The sequence below is a fragment of the Sebastes umbrosus genome, chromosome 12 (assembly GCF_015220745.1).
Source record: "Sebastes umbrosus isolate fSebUmb1 chromosome 12, fSebUmb1.pri, whole genome shotgun sequence".
Taxonomy (NCBI): Eukaryota; Metazoa; Chordata; class Actinopteri; order Perciformes; family Sebastidae; genus Sebastes; species Sebastes umbrosus.
In genome coordinates this window covers 26,827,574-26,848,741 of record NC_051280.1, presented here as the reverse complement: position 1 = coordinate 26,848,741, position 21,168 = coordinate 26,827,574, and the positions used below count along the sequence as shown (strand labels likewise).

Here is a 21,168-nt window from a genome sequence, read left to right as displayed (position 1 = left end):
AATGGACAAAAATCCTAACGGCTTGTTTCAAACGCACAATTTCTGAATACGGGCTGTATGTATTTGCTAGTTTAGCAGCATTTATTTAGCACTTAAACCTGCTTTATAATATAAAAGACCTGAAAATCTCACTTTTTACAATATGGGCCCTTTAATAATAATATATAATTAATTAATATATTTAATATATAATTAATATATAATGACGCCAGTGGTTGTCCTTCCGCTTCAGTCAGCTTGGTTCACAACTGCCGTCATCGGCTGTCCTCGGGGTTCCCCACACCCAACAGGATATCGGATCGTAAATATTGAACATGTTTAATATTTGCGATTTGAGATCGGTGCAGCCAGGATGGACTTCCGAGCCGATTGGGGGATGTAAAAAAACACTCTTAACATACTTTACCTCACACCACAGGAATATCTGGAAAGATAACCTTTAGAACCATCAAAAAATCGGGCATTGCTTACGATTGTCGGGAGGGCAGAATCGGCCTCAAAATCGGCTTGATTCTCATGTAGTGTACCCGGCATAAGATGTGAAGGCACCTTGACTCTTGGCAAGAAAGCAAGGGCATTGTCCAAAATGTCAAACTATCGCTTTTAGATCTTTTAGTATGAACTATATGAGATACTGTCTGGCATCTAAAATGTAGTTAAACTTCAAGGTGTCATCAAACAAAACTGCCTCAGAGCTCAAAGTTGTAATTTTATTACAGATTAAACATTAATCGCAGCATTTTCATATCAGATTATTTACAGTTTCATTTTCTAGAATGTATACAAACATTTCAAAGTCAAATTAAACCTAGTTATTACTCTTGAATCTTTCCTTTTATCAACTATTTTATTCATATGAAATCAGTTTAAAATATAAAGTCACAAACGTTACATCCTTTGCTTCTCTTTGTGTTAACTTTGACAAAAAAAAAATCATATCCATGTCATAAAATGCATTGATTTTGCAGCTGTAATGTAGAGACACATACTGTGCTGTGTTTACCACATGAACTTGAAATTACATTTATGTTACAGATTGTGTTTCATGCAGATTGCTAAATAAAATGCTGGGGTAAATGAAAGCATTGTGTTTTTTAACTCATCAAATGTGAAATGGTTATCATATCCATGCACTTTAAAAAGTGCTTTTTTAAAAACATTTTAACATATAATTTGTAATCTTTGTGTATTACATCATGTAAACACAGTTACCCAAGCAAATCATCCATCCAGCTACTATCTGTGACAGTGCTTTCTGCTTTTTGCTCAGCGCTGTTGTTATCAGACACTAAAAGACTGCCCCCAAATAAATTGACATCACTCGGCTCAGACACGGGCAGCAACTGTGGTTCTGATGCAAAGATGTCAGCTGCAAAAAGATCTGTCTGAGCTGAAGGAGCGGCAGTGTTTGTATCTGAACCAAGTAAATCACTCAGCGAGTTAGAAGCGGCTGGGTTGGATGGCAGCACCGTAAACACATCGCCAACTCCGAAGAAGTCATCGGGAAAGGCAGACTGGTTTGAGGAAGCGTCGGCTCCTCCTTGATGAGGCGCATCAACAGCAGGCGGCTGAGTGAACAGAACGTCATTTGAGCCGAATATGTCAAAGTCTGCGACCTGCTCTCTTGTTTGGCTGTTTGTACCGAAAGGACTTGAGGTTGGATCCTCATCTCGGTTTACGGGTGCAGACGCAAGGGGGGGAATAAGCTGATCTGTCAGGCCAAGCATAACGTCATTCACAGCCGATATTGGGCGAGAGTCAAGCAGGCTTAAAGTATCAGTGGGAGCAGCTTCGGGCAAAGCTGTGTCACCGAAAGAAGATAAAAATGCATCACCGGGGGTGTTCACAAAAAGCTCCGGACCAAAGAGATCTTGAGGAAGTTCAGGGTTGAGATCAAGAAGCGCTCCTCCGCACAGGTCTCCTCCTCCTCCTATGTCTGTTGCATCAGGCAGTTCATTTGGCTTTTGAGCAGATTCATCAGTATCTATCTGAATGGCCAATGGGTCATCAGGACTGACACTGTCCCCAAAAATATCACCATTAAATGGAGCACTCAAACCTTCATCACTACTTTTCTCAGCTATTAACTGATTGATGGACTCCTCAGATGCTTGGCTCACTGATTCCTCAGTATTGGGGAGATCTTTGGACTCAGCTTTTCCCGGATCAGTTACAGACAGGCTACTGCTTTGTAAATCTGATTCTTGATCATTCGTTTGTTCTGGAGCTGTTTGGTCATCTCCAGTTTCACTTGTTGAAGTCTTGAGCAGGTTGGATGGCTCTGTGGATTTGCTTACAGCCTCACTTATGTTACCCATCATTGGCTCAGCAGAATGTGACTTTTCCTTTATAGGTTCTCCAGCCTCTTGTTCCTGAACTGGTACGTGAGACACGTCACTCTCCTTTTGCATCTCTTTTGTAGCGGCATCCTTTACCTCCTCTGTCTTTTTGTCATCGTCGTGTGTTTTGTCATCTCTTTTATCTTGCGCAGCCGATTTTGCGGTGTCCTCAGCCTTCTCCGAGGATGACTGAAACAGTCTTCCTAAGAGTCCACCGCCAGGTTTGACATCTGCTTTCTTGGCATCTTTTGGTTCAACCTTGTTTGTTTTGTCATTTCCACCTGATGTGAAGAGCTTTGACAAAGGACTCTTTCTTTTGGACCAGGATCCCAGTTTTACTTTTGTCTTTTCAGACTGTTTTGCAGAACCCTGCAGGGAATTTGATCTTGCAACGGGCTTCTTCTGTCTACTGCCATTTTCTTGGTTGTCGGCTGAATTAGTCTTTTCAAACTGATTTTCATTCCTCTCGAGACTGGCCTCCTCTCCGGTCATATGTTCTGCGGGACTGCGTGGAGTACTTGCACTTTCTGATTCACACGGGTCGACGGAGTTTCTTGGAATGACATGCGATACCTCAGATGGCTTTTGGTGTTCCACAACTTCTTGAGTATCAACTGATTCCTCAACCTTGTCTACAACTTCATTCAGAACTGTTATATCAGTCTGTGGGACCTCTTGACTACTCTCAACTTCAACGTCAGGCTCTTTGTTCGACATACTGCTTGTTTCTCCATGGCATTTATATTCAGGGATTTCAAGGTACACCTCACTTTGGCGCTGCTCTTTGCCGAACTCAAATGACAAATGATCAGAGTTATTTTTGTCAGCGACATCTTTTGTATCCTTGGGTTCAGTTTGGTGTGAAAGCAGCATACCGTGCTCGTCGCCTTTGGCTCCCTCTTTGGTCAGTTGGGAGGACAGGTCATACTGAGCAACATCAACATTTGGAGCAAACCGTACAGACTTCCTAGCTTTATTCTGATAAGCGTCCAGCCTGTTAAATGCTGGATTGCAGTTTGTTTTTGAAGTGGGTGCCACATTTTTCTGTCCGGTTTTCCAGTTTGTGACAGTATTATCCTTTCGTACGGAGATGCTGTCTTTGGTTGGATAACTCCTGTGTTTTGTTTCCTCTGAGGGCAACTTCTCAGCTGAGGTATAACCCGTTGTTTTGGATCGTTCATTGACCCCTGAAGTGAAGGAGCTGGACGATGTCTTCGCTTTATCTTTCATTTCTCCACCATGATTTATCTTTTTTTGGTTGTTGTCACTTTTGTGATGCTCTGAAGAAGATGCTTTGTCAGATATCTTATTTTTCACATACGTTCCCTGTGCTGGATTAACCCCTGCAGGACTCTTTTTCTCTGGTGGCCAGCTCATTTTTAGTTTGCCCTTAACATCAGCACCACTATTATTTTTCACCTCTCTTGGAGACAACTTTTTAACAAACACACTAGCAGAGGACTCTCTGGAGCCATCAGGCATGTTTAAATAGCTTTTTGTCATTTTGGGAGTGGATGCGGTTTCTGGCTCATCTATGTCTTTAATCTTCTGAAGCCAGCGGTCTTTATGTTGCTTGTGCCCAAATCCTTCATCATAATTTCCTGTTCTTTTAAAAAGCTGTTGGTAGTGAGAAATGCAGTAGAACTCTCCATACAGAGATGAATAGTTGTGGATGCTGCAATAAAGTAAAACAAAGTCTTTTGTAATATAAAATTAAATTAAAAATCAGATATTGTTTAATTTGTCATATGATTAGTTATATGTGTTGATTAGCTGCGAATGATTTCAGTGCATTGGAGATTTGCAATAATCATAAAATAATTTCTAAAATCCCCTCCAACAATGTTTTACCATTAATATTGGAATTTTCATTCCAGTAATAGTGTTAATTAGGGTGAATATCTTTTTTTACAACTGTTGATTTGAGTCATTTTATCATACTGTGAAAAAATATCTCACCTGAGCTTCTTCTTACAATGTTTACAGCAGAAACAGTTGTTGTGCAGGATAAGTTTATTGGCCACCATTTTTTCCATTGGATAGACAGGAGTCAAACAGGCGGAACACATATCCTTGGCAGGTGACCCGAACTATGATGATAAAACAAATTAATTTCAAGGTGTTGTATGTTAAACATTTCATTTAATTTGGCCTTTCTGACATCCTTTTTATTTCTCACACATTAAGTCTGTATTGGAATGATTTATTATGGTTTAAAAAAAATGGAAATTATTGTTGTTCTTTTGATTTCCAAAAAACAGAAAAAAAAACAGAACGAGGCTGGTGACTGCTCACTGGAGTCCTGGATAACACTTCATTTTACAGGTCCGCAAATTTCATGGTAATTAGGTGATAATTAGCAAGTATTTGAAATTTCTTTGGAATTACTGCCAAATTACCCCAATATTTACCTCAAAATGTATCAAAAAATACTTTGTTTGGCTGTCCTGACTTGGGACTTGACTATGGACTTTTATTATTATAATTTTATATCTATTTTAAACATCATTTAATAATTATATTCTGCTATTTCCCAATAAGCAGTAATAAGTAGCTAGTTATTTATTTAATACATTTCCAGGAAAGGTGAGTGACGACTTGGATGTGTGTTGTAACTCCATGACTACTGTTCTAGTGAAATTAATAGCAAAATATACCAAAAACATGAAATGCAAACAAAAGAAGACAACTTTACCATGGCTAAATAATGATAAAAAACAAGATCTTTACAATCACATCTTTTTAACTGTTATTTATTAGACAATTTACACAACAGAACATACAGTATCAACTGCTTATCTTTAATACAAGAACTTTAATATGTGGTTACAGTATAAAATCTATAAGACAAATACTTTTTTTAAACTAAAAGTCAACATTTTCATGATTTCATAAGATCAATTTCATGACTAACAAAAACTTTTCATGAAAACATATTGTCATAAATACACAAATGGAATAACTGCTTTCCTAAAGAACTCACTGCTTGTCTTAATTAATGCTTTTCCTTTGGTTGGCTAAATGTTACAAACACCGTCCCTTCCTCGTTGGCGTTGCTCAGCACTTTATCTTCAAAAGGGCGACCAGATCTTCGAATTATTGGGGACGTCATGACTTCGTATCTGGCTGGACTCCCGACTACTTCGAACAGTGTTGATGATTTACTGTCAGACTGTTTGGTGACAAATGTTGAAGTCACAGAAGAAGAAAATACGTTGCCAAAGCCGTCGGTCTCTTCGTATGTTTCACTGACAGTCTTCTTGCCAACTATTCCTGCAGGTTGCTCTGGAACCGTTTTCACTTCGATCACACTAACCTTGCGTTGTGGAGGACTGTGACCGTTCTTTGAGGGTTCGGCAGCAGCAGACTCCTGTCCGAGACCACTGTTTGAATCATAGCAACTTTGAGATTTACCCTCTGGTTTTGGTTTAAATGTTGACATGGGTGACTTTGGTTGTTCGGCAGACTTTCTGGCAGCTGAGTGAATGGAGATGAATGACGGGGAAGACTGGGAAGAGGACTGTCTGATGAGTGGCTTGTTTTGCACTTGTCTGCACACTTGAGGACTTGAATCCAAATGTGTATTCACGCCAGATGCCTCTTTGGTCTCAACTGATTTGGCCTTGCTTGACACAATACTTATTTTCCTGATGTTGTTGGTGGGTTGAAAGTTTTGCTCAGATTTCAAAGACTCATCAAATAGTCCTGACAACCCTGCGATGTCAGCCTCAGATTTCAGATTGGAGACAGAGTACAAAGCCTTTTTAATGGCCTCTTCGATGTCAAGAAGTTTTGCTAACGTTTGTTCCTTCAGATTCATTATTTCCTTGCTTGCCTTTTCCAGATCTTCATATGCAGTCTCAACTGACGAGATGCTTTCCAGATCATCGTCCTGTGTCTCTACTTCAACTTTCTTTTCCTCCGTTTTACTTTCCTTTGCATTTCCACCTTGTGTAGCCATCCAAGCAGGGACAGTCTCATATAACGTCTTAAAGGAGCTAACGTCTACGCTGCTGGTCTCTCCCTCTATATCTTGCACTTGAGACAGGATTTCTTTGAGCTCCTCTCGTTTCCTCAGATTTTCAAAGATTTCCATGGCTTCTTTCACATTTCCCTTCATGATCTCATCCTTGTGGACAGAAAGCCTTTGTAGTCTTTCATCATCTGTCTCCTTTACTTTCTTCTCTCTTAAAACAACTTTATCCTCGAGTTTGGGTTGCTTTTCATTGATGTCATTGGTCTTTGACCTTTGCTGTGCGTCATGTTCTATCTTGGGAGGGGATTTGTGTTGTTGAGCAGTGGTTTTGTTGGTTTGTTTATGGTCACTTACACTGTCATTTATCACTTTTACCTTCTTGGACAACAAAGGGGCTCTTTTGTCTAGAGCGTCACTTTCCTTTCTTTCAAAGTTCTGTAGAGCAGCCTGCAAGCTCATGTTCATTTCACGTTTACCATCTTCTGCATAACTCTTCATGCACATTTCTATCTCCTCAGCTGCATTGATTTTCTGTATCACATTTCTCTCCATTTCCACGTCAGTGCTGTTCGACTTCATGACTTGGCAGTCTGATTTGCTCACTGGAAGGGTTTTCTTTTTCTTCTTAATTTCCTGATCTTTTGAGTCCGTTGGTAGACGTTCACTTGTTTGACTTGAGTCTTGCGACGCTTTAGTAGAGTTTTGGGATGTTTCATGTAAGGTCTCTTTACTGATTTTGCCATATGTTGTGGTTCCTTGTAGTTTATCAGGAGAGGGCGTAGGAGACTGTGTGCTTTGTTTTGGAGGAATCACTGCGCTTTTTATGTTGTCTTTAATGTGGCAAGCGACTTCGGGAGCAGCTAAAATATTTGGTTCTTCTACAACTACTGACTTTGTCCATTGGGGCTTTGGCGGTAAAGCTGGCTTCTGCTCCTTTGGTTTCTCACTTGTCTTTTGAGGGAGTGGAGGTGGAGTTACACTCACAGAGTTGGATGATTTAGAGTTCCCATTTGCTACAGGGTTGGGTGCTGAATTCTGTGTTGTAAGGGATGGTTGTCCTTCACAGGTTACTGAAATTGAAGGAGACAATTTTGTGTCAGATGGAGGCATAGACACCACAACACACTGCTTCTTGCTCCTCACTGAACAAGCCTTCCCTGAATTCCTGTATATCATTGCAGCTTTATAGTCTCCTTTGGATATGTTTACACTAGACTTCTCAAGAGATTGCAGAGCCAATTGGACATTACCTCTTACAATATCTTCTTTATCTAGGAGCTTCTGCTCTGTAGCTGCGCTCTGCAGAGACCTAATAGATGCCTTCACATCTCCTCTGATAACTTCTTCTGTCTCATCTTCTGTTGTCTGACCATTACACTCACAGCTTACAAAAGATGGCAGTGATTCTGGTGCACAATGATTGACTATAACTGCACTTTGTTGACAAGCCTCAAAGGAAACATGGCTTTCCTGATCTTTCTCTGCATCACTGACCTTTGGATAAGTCTTGATTTGCTGGCATCTGGAGGAAGATGAACACGTAGATTGCGTCACTGTGGAGGAGGTTTCCTCTTGTGCCGTGACATTTAGGTTGTATATCTTTCCTGGGACAACGGCTTCGCGCTCCATATTCATGCTTTGCTGCTTAGCCATTTGAAGGGACTTTTTAGCTGCTTTCACATCTCCGGATATAATGACTTCTTTTTGTGCTTGGCTTCCTTCTATTTCAGGACCTGACAAGTCCATGTCATAGATAGTTCCAGGTTTAATGATCTCCCGCTCCACACACATGCTCTGTTGCTTTGCACGTTCTAATGACTGCATTGTTGCCTTGATGTCTCCAGACACAATTTCCTCTTTTTCCACCATGACAGGTTGCTTTACTGCAAGTTGTTGCTTTGCTGATAAGATATCCCCAGGGATTATTTCTTCTTTTGGAGCGCAGCTTTCAACGCTGAGAGAGCACTCTGACGAAAACACTTTTTTGGTGTTCTTTACATCCCCTGGCAAAACATCAGAAATGGTTCGCTCTACCTGCTCTTTTTGCTGACAGAGACTTCTCTTTGCTTCCTTCACATCCCCTTGAACTATTTCAACGTGCTCCTCAGCCAGAAGGCTGTGATCAACTTCATCTCCTGTTGCTTCAACATGAAGACTTTGCAGATAGCGCAGGTCTCCTTTCTCAATGCAACTTTTGTACAGATTCACATTTCCCTTTTCATTTTCATCCACTCTACACGACGCTGCAGTCCTCTGACTATTGGCAGTAGCTAATAGATTTCCAATCGTAGACTTTACGTCTCCCTTCTCTATAATGTGACTCTCGGTTTTGGCTTCAGAATTGCAGATGAGTGAATAAACTGACATCTCTGCTTGCCCGTCCACAGTCTCTTGCATTATGATTCCCTTTTTCAAATCCTTATCTCCGACAAGCAATTCATCGATCATCTGGACAATGTGTTGTACTCGTTGATCCCTCTCGATGTTGATAGTTGTGTCTGACTGGTAGACTGGAAGTTCTACAACTGTGGTATTCACTTTACCCTTCTCCACTTCTCTAAGAAGACTAACTTGTGGCTTTAGCGTTGGTTTGAGTAAGAGTTGTAACATGATGTTCCTGATGTTACCCCCAACAGCCTCTTCATTCTGGATTTGCACACCTTCATTGCTTTCAAGCAGATATTTTGCCATGTTAACATTTCTGCTCTCACTTGCTTCTATTATGATGCCGCTTGAGTGAACAAAAGTCATTTGGTACAGATAGGACAGGGTGTCAGCAACAGTGTTGGCAGTGATTTTGTCCAGTGGAGTGGTCTCAAAGAGCCAGGTAGTGCACTTCACATCAGATTTTGGTATCTCCTCCTCAGTACCTTGCACCGAGGTGTCCTCAGGCTCCTTGATCTTGTCCAGTGGCTGTGATTCAAACAGCCAAGTGCAGCGTTTCACATCTCCTTTTTGGCTGTCTTCTCTGTGGACTGTTTTTACCGGACCTTGCTCCTGAGGTTCCCCTTTCAGACTGTCAATGCTTTGATTCTCAAAGAGCCAGGTGGAGGTCCTGACATCACCTTGCTGGACATCAGTGACGCTAACCATTCGCATGAACTTCTCGCATGACTGCTCAGATTCAAATATCTGTTTATTGAGTTGCACATTACTGCTTCCCAAGTCTTCAATGACCCTGACAGTGGGCTCATCGCGGCTGGTGAGGGAGTCCAAAGGTTGTGTCTCAAACTTCCATCTGGCTGATTTGACATCTCCTTTCTTGACATCTTCTTGGGTAACAGCTCGGATCACGTAAACTTCCTTCTCTGCCTTGATGGCGTCAAGGGGTTTTGTCTCAAACATCCACCTTGCTCCTCTTACATCAGCACTCATTACCTCCTCCTTTTTCACAGTTGTGACTTCATGAAACTGGCCCTCTTTGTCTCTGATGGCATACAGTGGCAGGGATTCAAACATCATGGTGCTCGACTTTACGTCAACACTGCTCACAGGCTGTTCCACAGAATCTGGCTTCTGTTCAAGGGGTTGCTCGTGGATTTTGTCCAGTGAGGATGTTTCGAATATAAACTTTTTGTTCTGTACATCACCACCCTCTGCGCCACTGTCTCTCTGAATGTTTGTATCTTCATTGTCCTGATTCATCTGGTTCATGGGACGATTTTCAAACATCCAGGTAAATTTATGTACGGAACCTTTCTCGAGGTGTTCGTCTTGTTTCTGTTCATCAGATGTTATTGCCATTTCTAATCCAATTTCATCGAGAGACTGGGATTCAAAAAGTTCTTTGACTCGTGAGACATCTCCAGACTGAAAGTTGACCTGGCTGACACATCTCACGTCTTGTTCAGACTTTGCATCCTTTCTTATTCTATCCAAGGTTTCTGTTTCAAAAACATGTTTGACTGTTTGAACACCAACCTCCGATTTGACAGAATCCTGTATGGTGTTGCACAGCTTCAGATTGTACTCTTCGCCATCTTTGATGCTGTCTAGAGGCTGTGATTCAAAAAGCCAAGTAATGGACTTGACATCGGTATTGTCAATGGTTTCTTTATCATTTACTTTTTCTGATTTGTCATACAAGATGTCCATTGGTTTTGTTTCAAATAACCATTTGCAGTTCTTGACATCACCTTTACGATGTTCCAGTTCTACAGAAGCATCCTGCTCGGTCTGGTTGAACTTGGAATGGATCCCATCTATTGTCTGGGTTTCAAAAAGCCACTTTGCCGTCTTGACGTCGCCCATCGTATCCTCCTGTCTGGTGATGCCTTTGATTACCTCAACATTTCCTTTTCCCTCTGCAAGCTCGTCTAAAGGCTTAGTCTCAAACATCCACTTATAGTTTTGGACCTTCCCTTTGATGAGTTCTTCTCGGCTGACTGTTGTGACCGTATGGAGGTTTCCGGAGCTGTCCTTTATTGCATATAAAGGAGTTGTCTCGAACAGCGCTTTGTTACCTTTTACGTTTCCTGCTGCAATAGCTTTTTCCTCCTCAGTAATCTCTTCATCAGAATGAGCAATTTTGCTCAGAGGAATTGTTTCAAAGAGATTTTTGAATCCCTTAACATCGCCTTTTTCAATCTCTTGTTCCTTGAATGAGGTGTTCTTTTGAATACTGCAGCTCTCAAATATTTGTTTTTTGCCTTTTACTTCTCCTTGTTCATCAGCTGAAAGGGTAACTTTCTTCAAACGCCCAACTTCATAGCTATCACTAAGGGTCTCCATGGGTTGAGTTTCAAACAACCACAGAGAAGTCTTGACATCTCCTGCAATAATTTCTTCCTTTTCCAAAGACTTTTCTGCGGAGTCTCCTTTCAGTGCGGCCAAGGGCTGCATCTCAAAGAGCTTCCTCTTGTTCAGGACATCGGCCTCTCCGGCGCATTCAGTCGCCGTTCCTTCAAACTTGTCCTCTCCCACGATCTCTTGTATTGTGTCAAATCGCTGAGTTTCAAACATCCACCTCTTTTGGTCAACTCCTCCTCCGTGCCCCTCTTCCAGAGATATACCCCGAATAATTTTCACCCCATCAATTCCCTTATTAATCAGGTCCAAAGGCTGGGTTTCAAAAAGCCAACGGGCAGTGCTGATGTTGCTGCTGTTGATCTCCTCCCTGCAGATGGATTTAATCTCATGGATATTGCCACTGTTGTCTCTGATGGCACAGCAAGGTTCTGCCTGAAAGAGTTTTAAAGTCTTTTGGACGTCTCCTTTCTGCTCCTGAAGCTCAGATCTCAGTTTGAGGAAGCTATGGTCTTCTATGGAGTCGCAGCGTCCCAAGTCACTCAATGGTTTGGACTCAAAAAGCACCCGAGCCCCTTTCACATCTCCTGGCTGGATGGGTTCTTTCAGCACTGCTTCGACCAGTTCACCCTCTTCGCTTATTGATTTATTTAGAGAATCTAAGGGCTGGGACTCAAACAGCCACGTTGATGTTCTCACATCCCCTCTGACAGAAGTCTGTCTTTTGACAGACATTTGTTGGGTGCTGTCAACGTGCTCAAACATTGAGGAGGTGCCTCTGACGTTTCCACCTTTTAACTCCTCATCATCCAGCAGCTTCTTGGTTTCATGAGGATCCCCAATGTTGTCCATAGTCCAGTTCTCAAAGATCCACCTCATGGACTGCACTTCACCCTGATAAGCTGCGTCCGCTGCCTGAATGTTTTGTGACTGCACTGCCTTCATTATCTCATCGTCAGCGATGTCATCGAGACTTGCCCTTAGGTCCGGGTGGATGTGTTTAAAGAGCCTCTTTAGCTCACTCTTCTGCCGTTGTTGGTAGATCGTGGAAAAGGTTTCTTTGGGTGGAGGCAGAGGCAGGCTACTTAATGCTGAAGGCCCTTCGTAGTCGAGGGGTCTCGGTGGTACGGGAGGAGGTGGGGGGGGAGGCAGGTCCTCTTCATCGTGAGATGATTGTGAAACTGTTATTTTCCTGGCTGCTTCGGCCATCTTTAAATGAAAGACAGATGGGAGTAATATTGTTAGGTTTCAGTAATCAAAAAACGTATTAGTTAAGGTACGTGCAAATATTAGAACAACATGCATTTTAGCAAGTGAAGCCATACTTTACCTTTTGTCTATGCTCGCTTGATGTTTTTCACAGCAAACCATCCTCTGTCACACCAGGGTTAACAAAACACTTCATAGCTGTTAGTAAGCAGACATCACACAGACACCTAGTCTATACTGCAGGTGCACTAAGTTAATAACTAAATGTCTGCCTTTGGAAATATAAATCTCATTAACTTAATTTTTTTGGCCACTTGGGGGCAGCGTAATCAAGCTGCAAACACAACACTGATATATTATCACCTTTTTAATGGCAACCGTGTTAGGAAACAGAAGCACATCCAGTGGAGGCGGAGCAACATTATCGCTAATTTGAAGTTTGGTGGCCTGGCAACTCTAAGTCCAATATTCATTCTCCTTTTATCTCTGTTTTTGGTCTCCACCAACTCCTGAATATGTGGTTCTGAATATCTGATTCTGTAGAGATTTTTTGCTGGAATCGTCACTGATGAGAGCAATGCGACTGAACCAAAATAGTTAAAAGATAACAGCAGACTAATTGTACATGACTCCTACGACAGGTCTGGACCACTCGTAAATTGTGTTTGTACCGAAGAGAAAATTCAAAAATACGAGAAAATTGGTGAATGAAACAAGTACAATGCATGCTCATGGGGGATCTCTTGTTGGGTCTCTAAATTAAACAGTATGGTCTTGACCTGCTCTACATGAAAAGTGTCTTGAGATAACTTCTGTTATGATTTGAAATAAAAATAAATTGAATTGAAGTTCTCCTAAATCACTCATACAAGCCTCTTAAGAACGAATCAGTCCGTACGGTTCTTGCATGAGGACCAATGTTCACATGGTGGTAATGCCGAGGCCGTCGGAAAAGAATAATGATATGGTACTATTATGTTGTGTCATGAGTTCTTGAATGTAGGTCAAAGGTTAACTGTGTCTTTGGTCATACAAACCAATTAAGAGACAGTTATACACACAGCACACACACTAACAGCACCCACACACTGTAGTAAAGGATGCTAAGTGAACTATACATTACCTTACTGTTTTTAGCCCTCGTTCCTGGAGTACTGACGGATTCCTGTTGAACAACAGAAAAATAATCATTTAGATCAGTTTGGATCATGGGGAAGTTACATTATTTTATGTAAAAGTATATATTATCACATAAAGCATGCAATAGATTTATCGTAAAATGTCGAGTCGCTCCCATTGAGACGGAGCATTGCGGTCATTCCCTAGTGGAGCCCTTGACCTGAGTGTGTGGGGAGGAATGAGAGGCATCTCAGGAACTCACTGGCTGTGCTGAGTCTCCTGTGGAGTCGATAGCTGCTGCTCTTGACAGATAGAGAGCCGATCTGTCTCTCACTGAGGAGGAAGTAGATATCCTGTCTCTGCCTTGTCTTGTCGGAGTGCCCCCCTTAGTCAGCGATGGACTATATTTGTCATCTGCAACAGAAAAGACAAAATAAATCCAATATATCTACCTAAAATATTTAGATTTTTATATCAGTAACATAACAATAACTGACGTAAAATAACTTTTGGATGGTATCTTATTTTCTATAGTTTCGATTTGTTGACGCACACTTGTAAAAGTAGGACTCAGATGTGTCCCGAAATAAGTATGTGTCAGGTGCCAGCAACAAGTGATAGCATTGTGTGTGTATATTTATAGTGATGTAGGAATCTTTCTTATCACTGTTGCAGCTCCCTGTTAACTTGTGGAAACTATTCCATCTGCAACGAGACCTATGGCGTCCTAACAGGGATACTGAATAGCTTGGGGGACTTAATTATTTAAATGAACCTATATATGATAGTGAGTTTACGAAGGCTTTGATCCTAGTAGCTGACAGGACAAATAGGCCCACACAGCCTGCCTGCCTGCTGCCAGTGACCATCACCAAACTGCATGCCATGGACTGACCATGACGCCCAAGCAGAAAAAAAAACAGCAACTGCTAGCTCAGCTGGAGTGACACAGATTGTTTGCACATTGTTCCGTGTGAGCTCTCTGCCATCAAACAGTCAACACCTGACTAAAGGAATGTGCCTGCCTGACCCCATGAAAAACATGGAAATGACCTAGTTTAAGGAAAGATCTTGGTTTGGGTTAAAATAACACCGGAAGTGGTGTAACTTAAGTACGGAAGTTGCATGACAAAAATGACTTGGTTAGATTTAGGGAAAGATCGTGGTTTGGATTAAAATAACACTGGAAGTGACTTAACTTAAGTACGGAAGTTGCGTGACAAAAACTACTTAGTTAGGTTTAGGAAAAGATCGTTGTTTGGGTTAAAATAACTTTGGAAAAGGCGTAAGTGAAATATGGAATGTCTGTGACAAATAAATCAACATTGACTTCTAGTTTCACACGGGATGTGAACACCAGCCTCCTTGGTGAAAGTTCGGTGTTGGATTACATACGAAATTATCCAGTGGGATATATAGGAATTACAGTGCATTACTATTCGTAGGTTTAGCTACGAACGGTGTATGAGAACAGCTGGGTTAAATTCAGAACGTATTTCAACAACAACAGCACTGCGATGACCAGAGGTCAACAGCCCAGAGTGCTGGACAGGCCATCCGGCTGTAACTAATGGCCAGATTTGAACACACGCCTCCCCTTTTCACACCGTAAGCCCTCGCAGGACAAAGGATGGACCAGCAAGCTGGCGCCTCTCACGAGTCCGGACTTAAACTATTTTCATAGATGGGTGAGCAGACAGAATGAGGCAACCGAGCGCCGTGCGTGTCCCGTTGAAGTCCTCACCCACTAAACTGAGAGGTCAACTTCATCACTTATCATCAACACACGGTACACTCACACACACACACTTGTATCAATAGCTGGTGAAATATTGACTTGTAAAATACAGCAGTTGCCAAATCAAAAGTGACTCAAAGCGTCATTGACGTTTGACACCTCTCTCTGTGATTCCCACACGTTCAAAGCAATTTCTACTGACATCTCTTTGATCATTTGGTTCATTCTCCAGGAATGAAGAGGAGCTATTAGCGGCGCAGTAATGCGGGGGCGTTTTGGGCCGCGGGCAGCTGTACAAATGATGGTGAAATGCAGTTGGTATTTGTTCCTCACCACCACCACCACCTCCACCACCTTCACCACCGTCAGCTGTTGGCGATCGTAGCCACATTCACAGACTGCAATGAAAGCCAGCATGCCAAAAGGCTGCTCACACAGGAGGGCTCCAAGCAGCACATCTCACCACTGAGTGTGTTACACCAGTCAATAAAAAATGTATCTGTATTTTCTTTGTTGCTTTTACGACAGATATGCATATATTATATTGTAGTTCATCAGGACTCCTGTGATGATGGAAAGACGGAAAGATAATGACTGAGTGATCCTGTTGTCTGACCTCCCATTCCAGACATGTCTAAGGATAAAGGGCTGAAAATTGATAGCCACTTAAGACGTAATGAGGATGCCAGCAATGTAGTCACAACACTTCAATTTGGGACTCTGTTTGGCTCTGATATCACTCATAAAGAAATAGACATAAATAAGAGCAAAATGGAAAGATCATCACAGTTTCTTTTTTTGCTTTTTGATCAAAGTCGGTGATTTAATAATTTATTCTTAGCTTAATTAATTTTGGAAAAGTATTTTGTTTCTCAGTGACATCATCAACACACTGGACAATATTAAACTTTAACTTCAAATTTTGAATATTGTGACACTTAAATAAAAGCAAAGAGCATCCACTTCACTCCACGTTCATTCACATATCTTATACAGATCAATCACGTCAGACAGAATAACAAAAAAATACTGATTTAAATAGCTTTCTCAATCATTATTATACAGTATCTTGTACATTTGCCTGAGTTTCCTCCATTTCAATAAAGTTAATACTCATGATACTCACTAAAATACCATCCAGCATTGATCTCTGTCTCTTCCCTGTGTATCTCCGCTGTGCTGGATACTCTCAAAGCCCCTGTGATGTGTGATACAGCCTGTCTCCTCTCTGCTCCTCACTGTGACTGGACTCTCTCTACTCCTGTGGCCTCTGTGACAGCTGATTTTTATCAGAGCCCGCTGTCCCAGTGGAACACTTTGGCTATTTTGGGAGGGTGGGCCGGCGGCTGCTGCTACTCGGCTGAGTCAATCACCTCTGTTAGTCACTGAGGGACTGGGGCACCCCTCCACCTCCCATTCCCATAGCTACATTGTCACCCACTATAACGGGCACAGGGTGGGACCTGCAGTATGTGTGTCAGCGGTTGTTTGGTGGACAACATCAAAAAAAGACATGGTAACACTTCATTTTACAGGTCCACACATTTCATAGGCGATAATTAGCAAGTAACCTATTTGAAATTTCTTTGGAATTACTGCCAAATTACCCCAATATTTACCTACAAAAATATTAAAAATGACTTTATTATAAACATTATTTAATAATTATATGCTAAAATAGTATAAATAGAAACACTAATAGAAGACACCTCTTCAAATCTCCCCATAGTGTGACTTATTGTTTACACAAATGTAACCTGGTATAGCTAATGTAATGATTCAGGGAGTTTTTTTAAGAGATTTCAAATAAGTTATTTGATAATTATCATTTATTTACCAGAAATAAAGCATATCAATTAATTTTGTATTCTTTTTCTGGAAATTTATTAAATTAATTCACAGCTATTTATTACCGCTTATTGGAAAATGGCAGAATATAATTATTAATAAAATTTATATTAGATATAAAATAATAATAATAAAAGTCCAGAGAGGAGTTCCAAGTCAAGACCAAACAAAGTAATTTTCGATGAATTTTGAGGTAAATATTGGGGTAATTTGGCAGTAATTCAAAAGACATTTCAAATAGGTTACTTGCTAATTATCACCTAATTACCATGAAATTTGCGGACCTTTAAAATGAAGTGTTACCAAAGACATACTGAAGGTTCTATTTTGGTAAAGTGGTGCACTGATAAGGCTGCTAAGGTGACTATTTCATATTAGTACTGTCACATATCTTGAGCTAGTAGACTATAAAATGATTATCTAATGTTTATAATTTGTAGTTGAAGTTTTAAAATATTTTCATGTGTTTAGAAAAGTACATCATTTTTGTCATCCTCAGACATTCTACTAGAAATATCGTAAATGTCCACTCGCATTCCTCTCTGTGTCTTATTCACACCCGACACATCTCAGGGTCACAGTGTCAAGTACGATAAGCTGCCTCGGTATCAGTTCCAGGACACAGTGTGGCATGGCTCAGAGGGCCAAGGTCTGCGTCACGGTCAGAGACGGTCAGCAACAGCCCTCACTCCTATCTTGAGCGCGTAAGCCAAACGCATAGTTATGCATTTAGACTGCTACATCCTCGTCTTTATTTAGCTGTTTTCCCTGCAACTCCCAGGGCCAAAGGACACAGAGGTCAGTGTTTACCCAACTCTGTCAGGTGTGACGACACCTACTATGTTTGGATTCTCTGCTGTGTCAGAGCTTTCTCTCTCAAGGGCTGCACACCTGATGAGTTTAATCAGCAACATGGGACACACCTGGTCGCAGTGTGCTCCGTGCTTAAAAACCTGAGCATGCAGCATTCTGTGGTCGGCAGATTTCCTCTCACGTCATACCTCTGTGTCTTGGTTTTTGGTTTCTTTTCCTTTTTTTTTTCAGCACAACATCCATGCCCTACACTACTGACTCTACAGATTTCTCCCATACATTGTTTTGACTTACTTTTTAAGTACTTTTTGGTTAATAAATCACTTTATTTGTTCAGTATACCCGTGTGTCTCCTGTTTTTGTCACAGATCTAGAGCCGGGCTGTGACACAGGATGTACACTTTAAGTATCTGAGGCCTTGATCCTGGCATTTTAACTCAATCTAGATTGATATACTCGATGTGTGGGGATGATCAAGCACTTTTTTTGACAGACGGATAAATATCTCCGCCACATATTTCAAAGAACCAGCATAAACACAAACATTGACTTTCTCAAAGATCAGTGACGGCAATCTTAATTTTCCAAAAGTTTTCAATGTTCCTATGAAGTGAGGACAACTGATTGTGACCTGTGGCACCAAAATACAACAGTGATCTCATGCCTTTGAGGGAACCCTGGCACGACCCCATCTGCCCCATCAGATCTCAGTGACGATAACCATGAAACCCAGCACCACTCCTCACCGTGTGAGTATCTGGAAGCTCTGGCAGAAGACTCTGGGAGTCCATTCATGGCCTTTACTCCTTCCACTTGGGTGGCTCTCTGTGGATAAACATATAGTTTGGTGAAGACAGTTACAACACATTGTTTTTTTGGTGTTTCCAGTGTCCCGGCCAGCGGGCAACCTCCGGGTCTGAAAAGTGAAGCAGACGTGGAAGTGCCTTAAACTTGCATAAAGACTCATGGATTGCATCACAGAGCACAATCAATGTTGTAAAATCTGGTATAAAACAATAACACGTATTAACCTCACACACCTGAATGGTTGTATCCTTTAAAGCGGTGTTGTGACTTGTCCAGCCCTGCAGAGAGCAGTCTCTCCCCGTGTTACTGCCAGTAGCAGAGGCCGAGTTGAGCCGAGGGCTGCTGTTGAAGCTTTGCTGCAGGGTGGCCTTGGACTCAAACATGGCACACAAAGCTTTGGTGCCAGAAGACTCCTTCTGAGGGAGGAAGTCCATGGAGCGACTCCTGGATAGATTAGAGCTTCTTCCAGAGCCCCAGAGGGCCACATTGTCCAGCCTCCTCCATCGACTGTCCACACAGCTGTCTGACACCTGGAAGCAACGGCTGATTTTTATCTGTGTTTTCAGGCAGTGTTGTTGTTCACATTTATTACTCAAGATGAAAATAATAAAAATAAAAAGATGCACTACTTGGAGTTTATGCTCCTCTTTTTCAATACTCCTCAGGTCAGCACAGCTTTGGTATCTGTTTGAAGCATTAAGAAATCAATAATTTGACACAGAAATGGTACTTCCAGAGTCCAAGATTAGAACTGCGTCCATAACAACAGTCTGTTATAAAGAAATAACAGACCGTAAAACACCGTAATTAAATCAGAATCGAGTGTTCAACAAAACAGTGTAATAAAATGTAATATGTGTGTATGTGAATGTGCACATATTGTACAGGACTTACTGTTGCACCAGCTGAGACACAGACTTCTTGTCCCAGCGGGTGGGAGCGGGCATGACCCATGATCTCTCCTGAACCCCAGAAAGACTCTTCAGAGACTGGGTCCTCCTCAGGCCAAATGTCTCCATAGCAGTCCCTCTGACAGCAGCTAAAATAAGGAAATCGTACAGTAACAATTTGTGGCAACAACTTTGAATCGCCTTATTATTGTGTGTTAAAGGAACAGTGTGTAGGATCTGGCGGGTATCTAGCGGTGAGGGTGCAGGTTACAACCTCTCCCGTGTGCCAAGCGTGTAGGATTGCTATGGTGGCCGACGCGGAAACGCGAATGACCCTCTCTAGAGCCAGTTGTTTTAAGAGTAGAGTGCGTAGAGTGTGTGTGTACGTGGGAAGTGAGTGGTGAAGCAAGAGAGAGAGAGCGGCGGCAACGGGAGCGAGTAACGGGAGCGAGTAACGGGAGCGAGTAACGGGAGCGAGTAACAGGAGCGAGCAACGGGAGTGGTCTAACGTTATCAACTCCGGCCCAAGCAGGAAAAATTAGCGTTTGGTTTGTCTGCTCCCTACTCTGTATATAAACGGCTCATTCTAAGATAACGAAAACACAACAACTCTTATTTTCAGGTGATTATACACTAAAGAAAACATACTTATTAATATTATATTCCATTTCTGCCAATAAATCCCCGTAATTGTTACACACTGCTCCTTTAATGCAAAATACAAAAGATTCGTAACAGAAAGTATAGGACTTGTAAATGCTAATAAGCAGAAAAGATGAAATCCATAAATTCATTCTTTCTACATCCTGACTAGGATTCAAGCATACTGCTGAAGTTCAACTTCATCTGAGTCATTATATAACAGATTGTCACACTGACAGTCATGTGATTCTGTTAATGTTTATGAACTCCGGCACTCAGACAGCAAACCCAAATTTGCTCCTCAGTACGAATGTTGTATTGTACAATCAATATATGATTATTCTGTTGCTAAAAGACCTGCCATACTCTCAATTAAAAGAAGAAACAGTTCAAAGATCTACATTTTTAACAGGGAAATCTACATTAAAATTCATATTTCATAATTTCATGCATCATGGTAAATAAACAAGCTACAAACTAGAATACAGTTACAATATAATCAATGCAAATAACGTTGCACTGCTGCTCTGTCTGCAAAATCAAAAGAATATTCAGCCCCATACCTGAAGAGAAGGAGCAGGAGTCACCTAGGCATCTCTGTCACTTATGGTTTAGGAGCATCTCTCACAAGACACAGCAATTTCTAGTGGCCAAAGTCCTTTAACACCTTGTGATTCAAGGCTTCCGGATACGTGATCTGCCACCATAAATTCACCTGATACATTTCTCTGATGGAAGTTTTTTATGCAAAGCAGATCATAAAAATAAAATTCATCGCTCAGTTTTTTTGTTTTTTTTGTTTGGTATTTAAGTGCTAATGACCGTGATGACAGTGTGATGCATTAAAAAACACTGAGAAACCAGAGAGCAGACCTGCCTGTTCTGTGACAGCTGCTCCAGTCAGATGTCAGTGCTAAAATGCCTGGCATTCCCGCTCTGTTACTGTATTTCATGCCAAAACTCAGAGCAGCGGCATTTTATCAGCACCTCACATGTTGTCCACTTCATTATTGCAGCAGGGGTCACACTCATTCACCTCAC

General features: G+C 41.5%; 1 protein-coding gene across 4 annotated transcripts; it reads right to left on the bottom strand.

The window, feature by feature from the left end:
* Positions 1 to 5,076: 5,076 nt before the first annotated feature.
* xirp1 (xin actin binding repeat containing 1) lies at positions 5,077 to 20,744 on the bottom strand. Of its 4 annotated transcripts, XM_037787274.1 has the most exons (9): positions 20,691 to 20,744; positions 19,490 to 19,634; positions 19,225 to 19,279; positions 18,829 to 19,125; positions 18,535 to 18,613; positions 13,652 to 13,803; positions 13,394 to 13,435; positions 7,810 to 12,270; positions 7,248 to 7,385 (listed from the first exon to the last, which is right to left on the bottom strand). In XM_037787274.1, the coding sequence occupies exons 2-9, from the start codon at positions 19,612 to 19,614 to the stop codon at positions 7,383 to 7,385; spliced, it is 5,214 nt and encodes a 1,737-aa protein (XP_037643202.1). In that variant the 5' UTR covers positions 19,615 to 19,634; positions 20,691 to 20,744; the 3' UTR covers positions 7,248 to 7,382. The 4 variants fall into 4 exon arrangements, with proteins under 4 accessions (XP_037643199.1, XP_037643201.1, XP_037643200.1 ...); XM_037787271.1 differs by lacking the exon at positions 20,691 to 20,744 and having other exon boundaries at positions 5,077 to 12,270; XM_037787273.1 differs by lacking the exons at positions 18,535 to 18,613; positions 18,829 to 19,125; positions 19,225 to 19,279; positions 19,490 to 19,634; positions 20,691 to 20,744 and adding exons at positions 12,392 to 12,435; positions 16,254 to 16,538 and having other exon boundaries at positions 5,077 to 12,270.
* Positions 20,745 to 21,168: the final 424 nt, after the last annotated feature.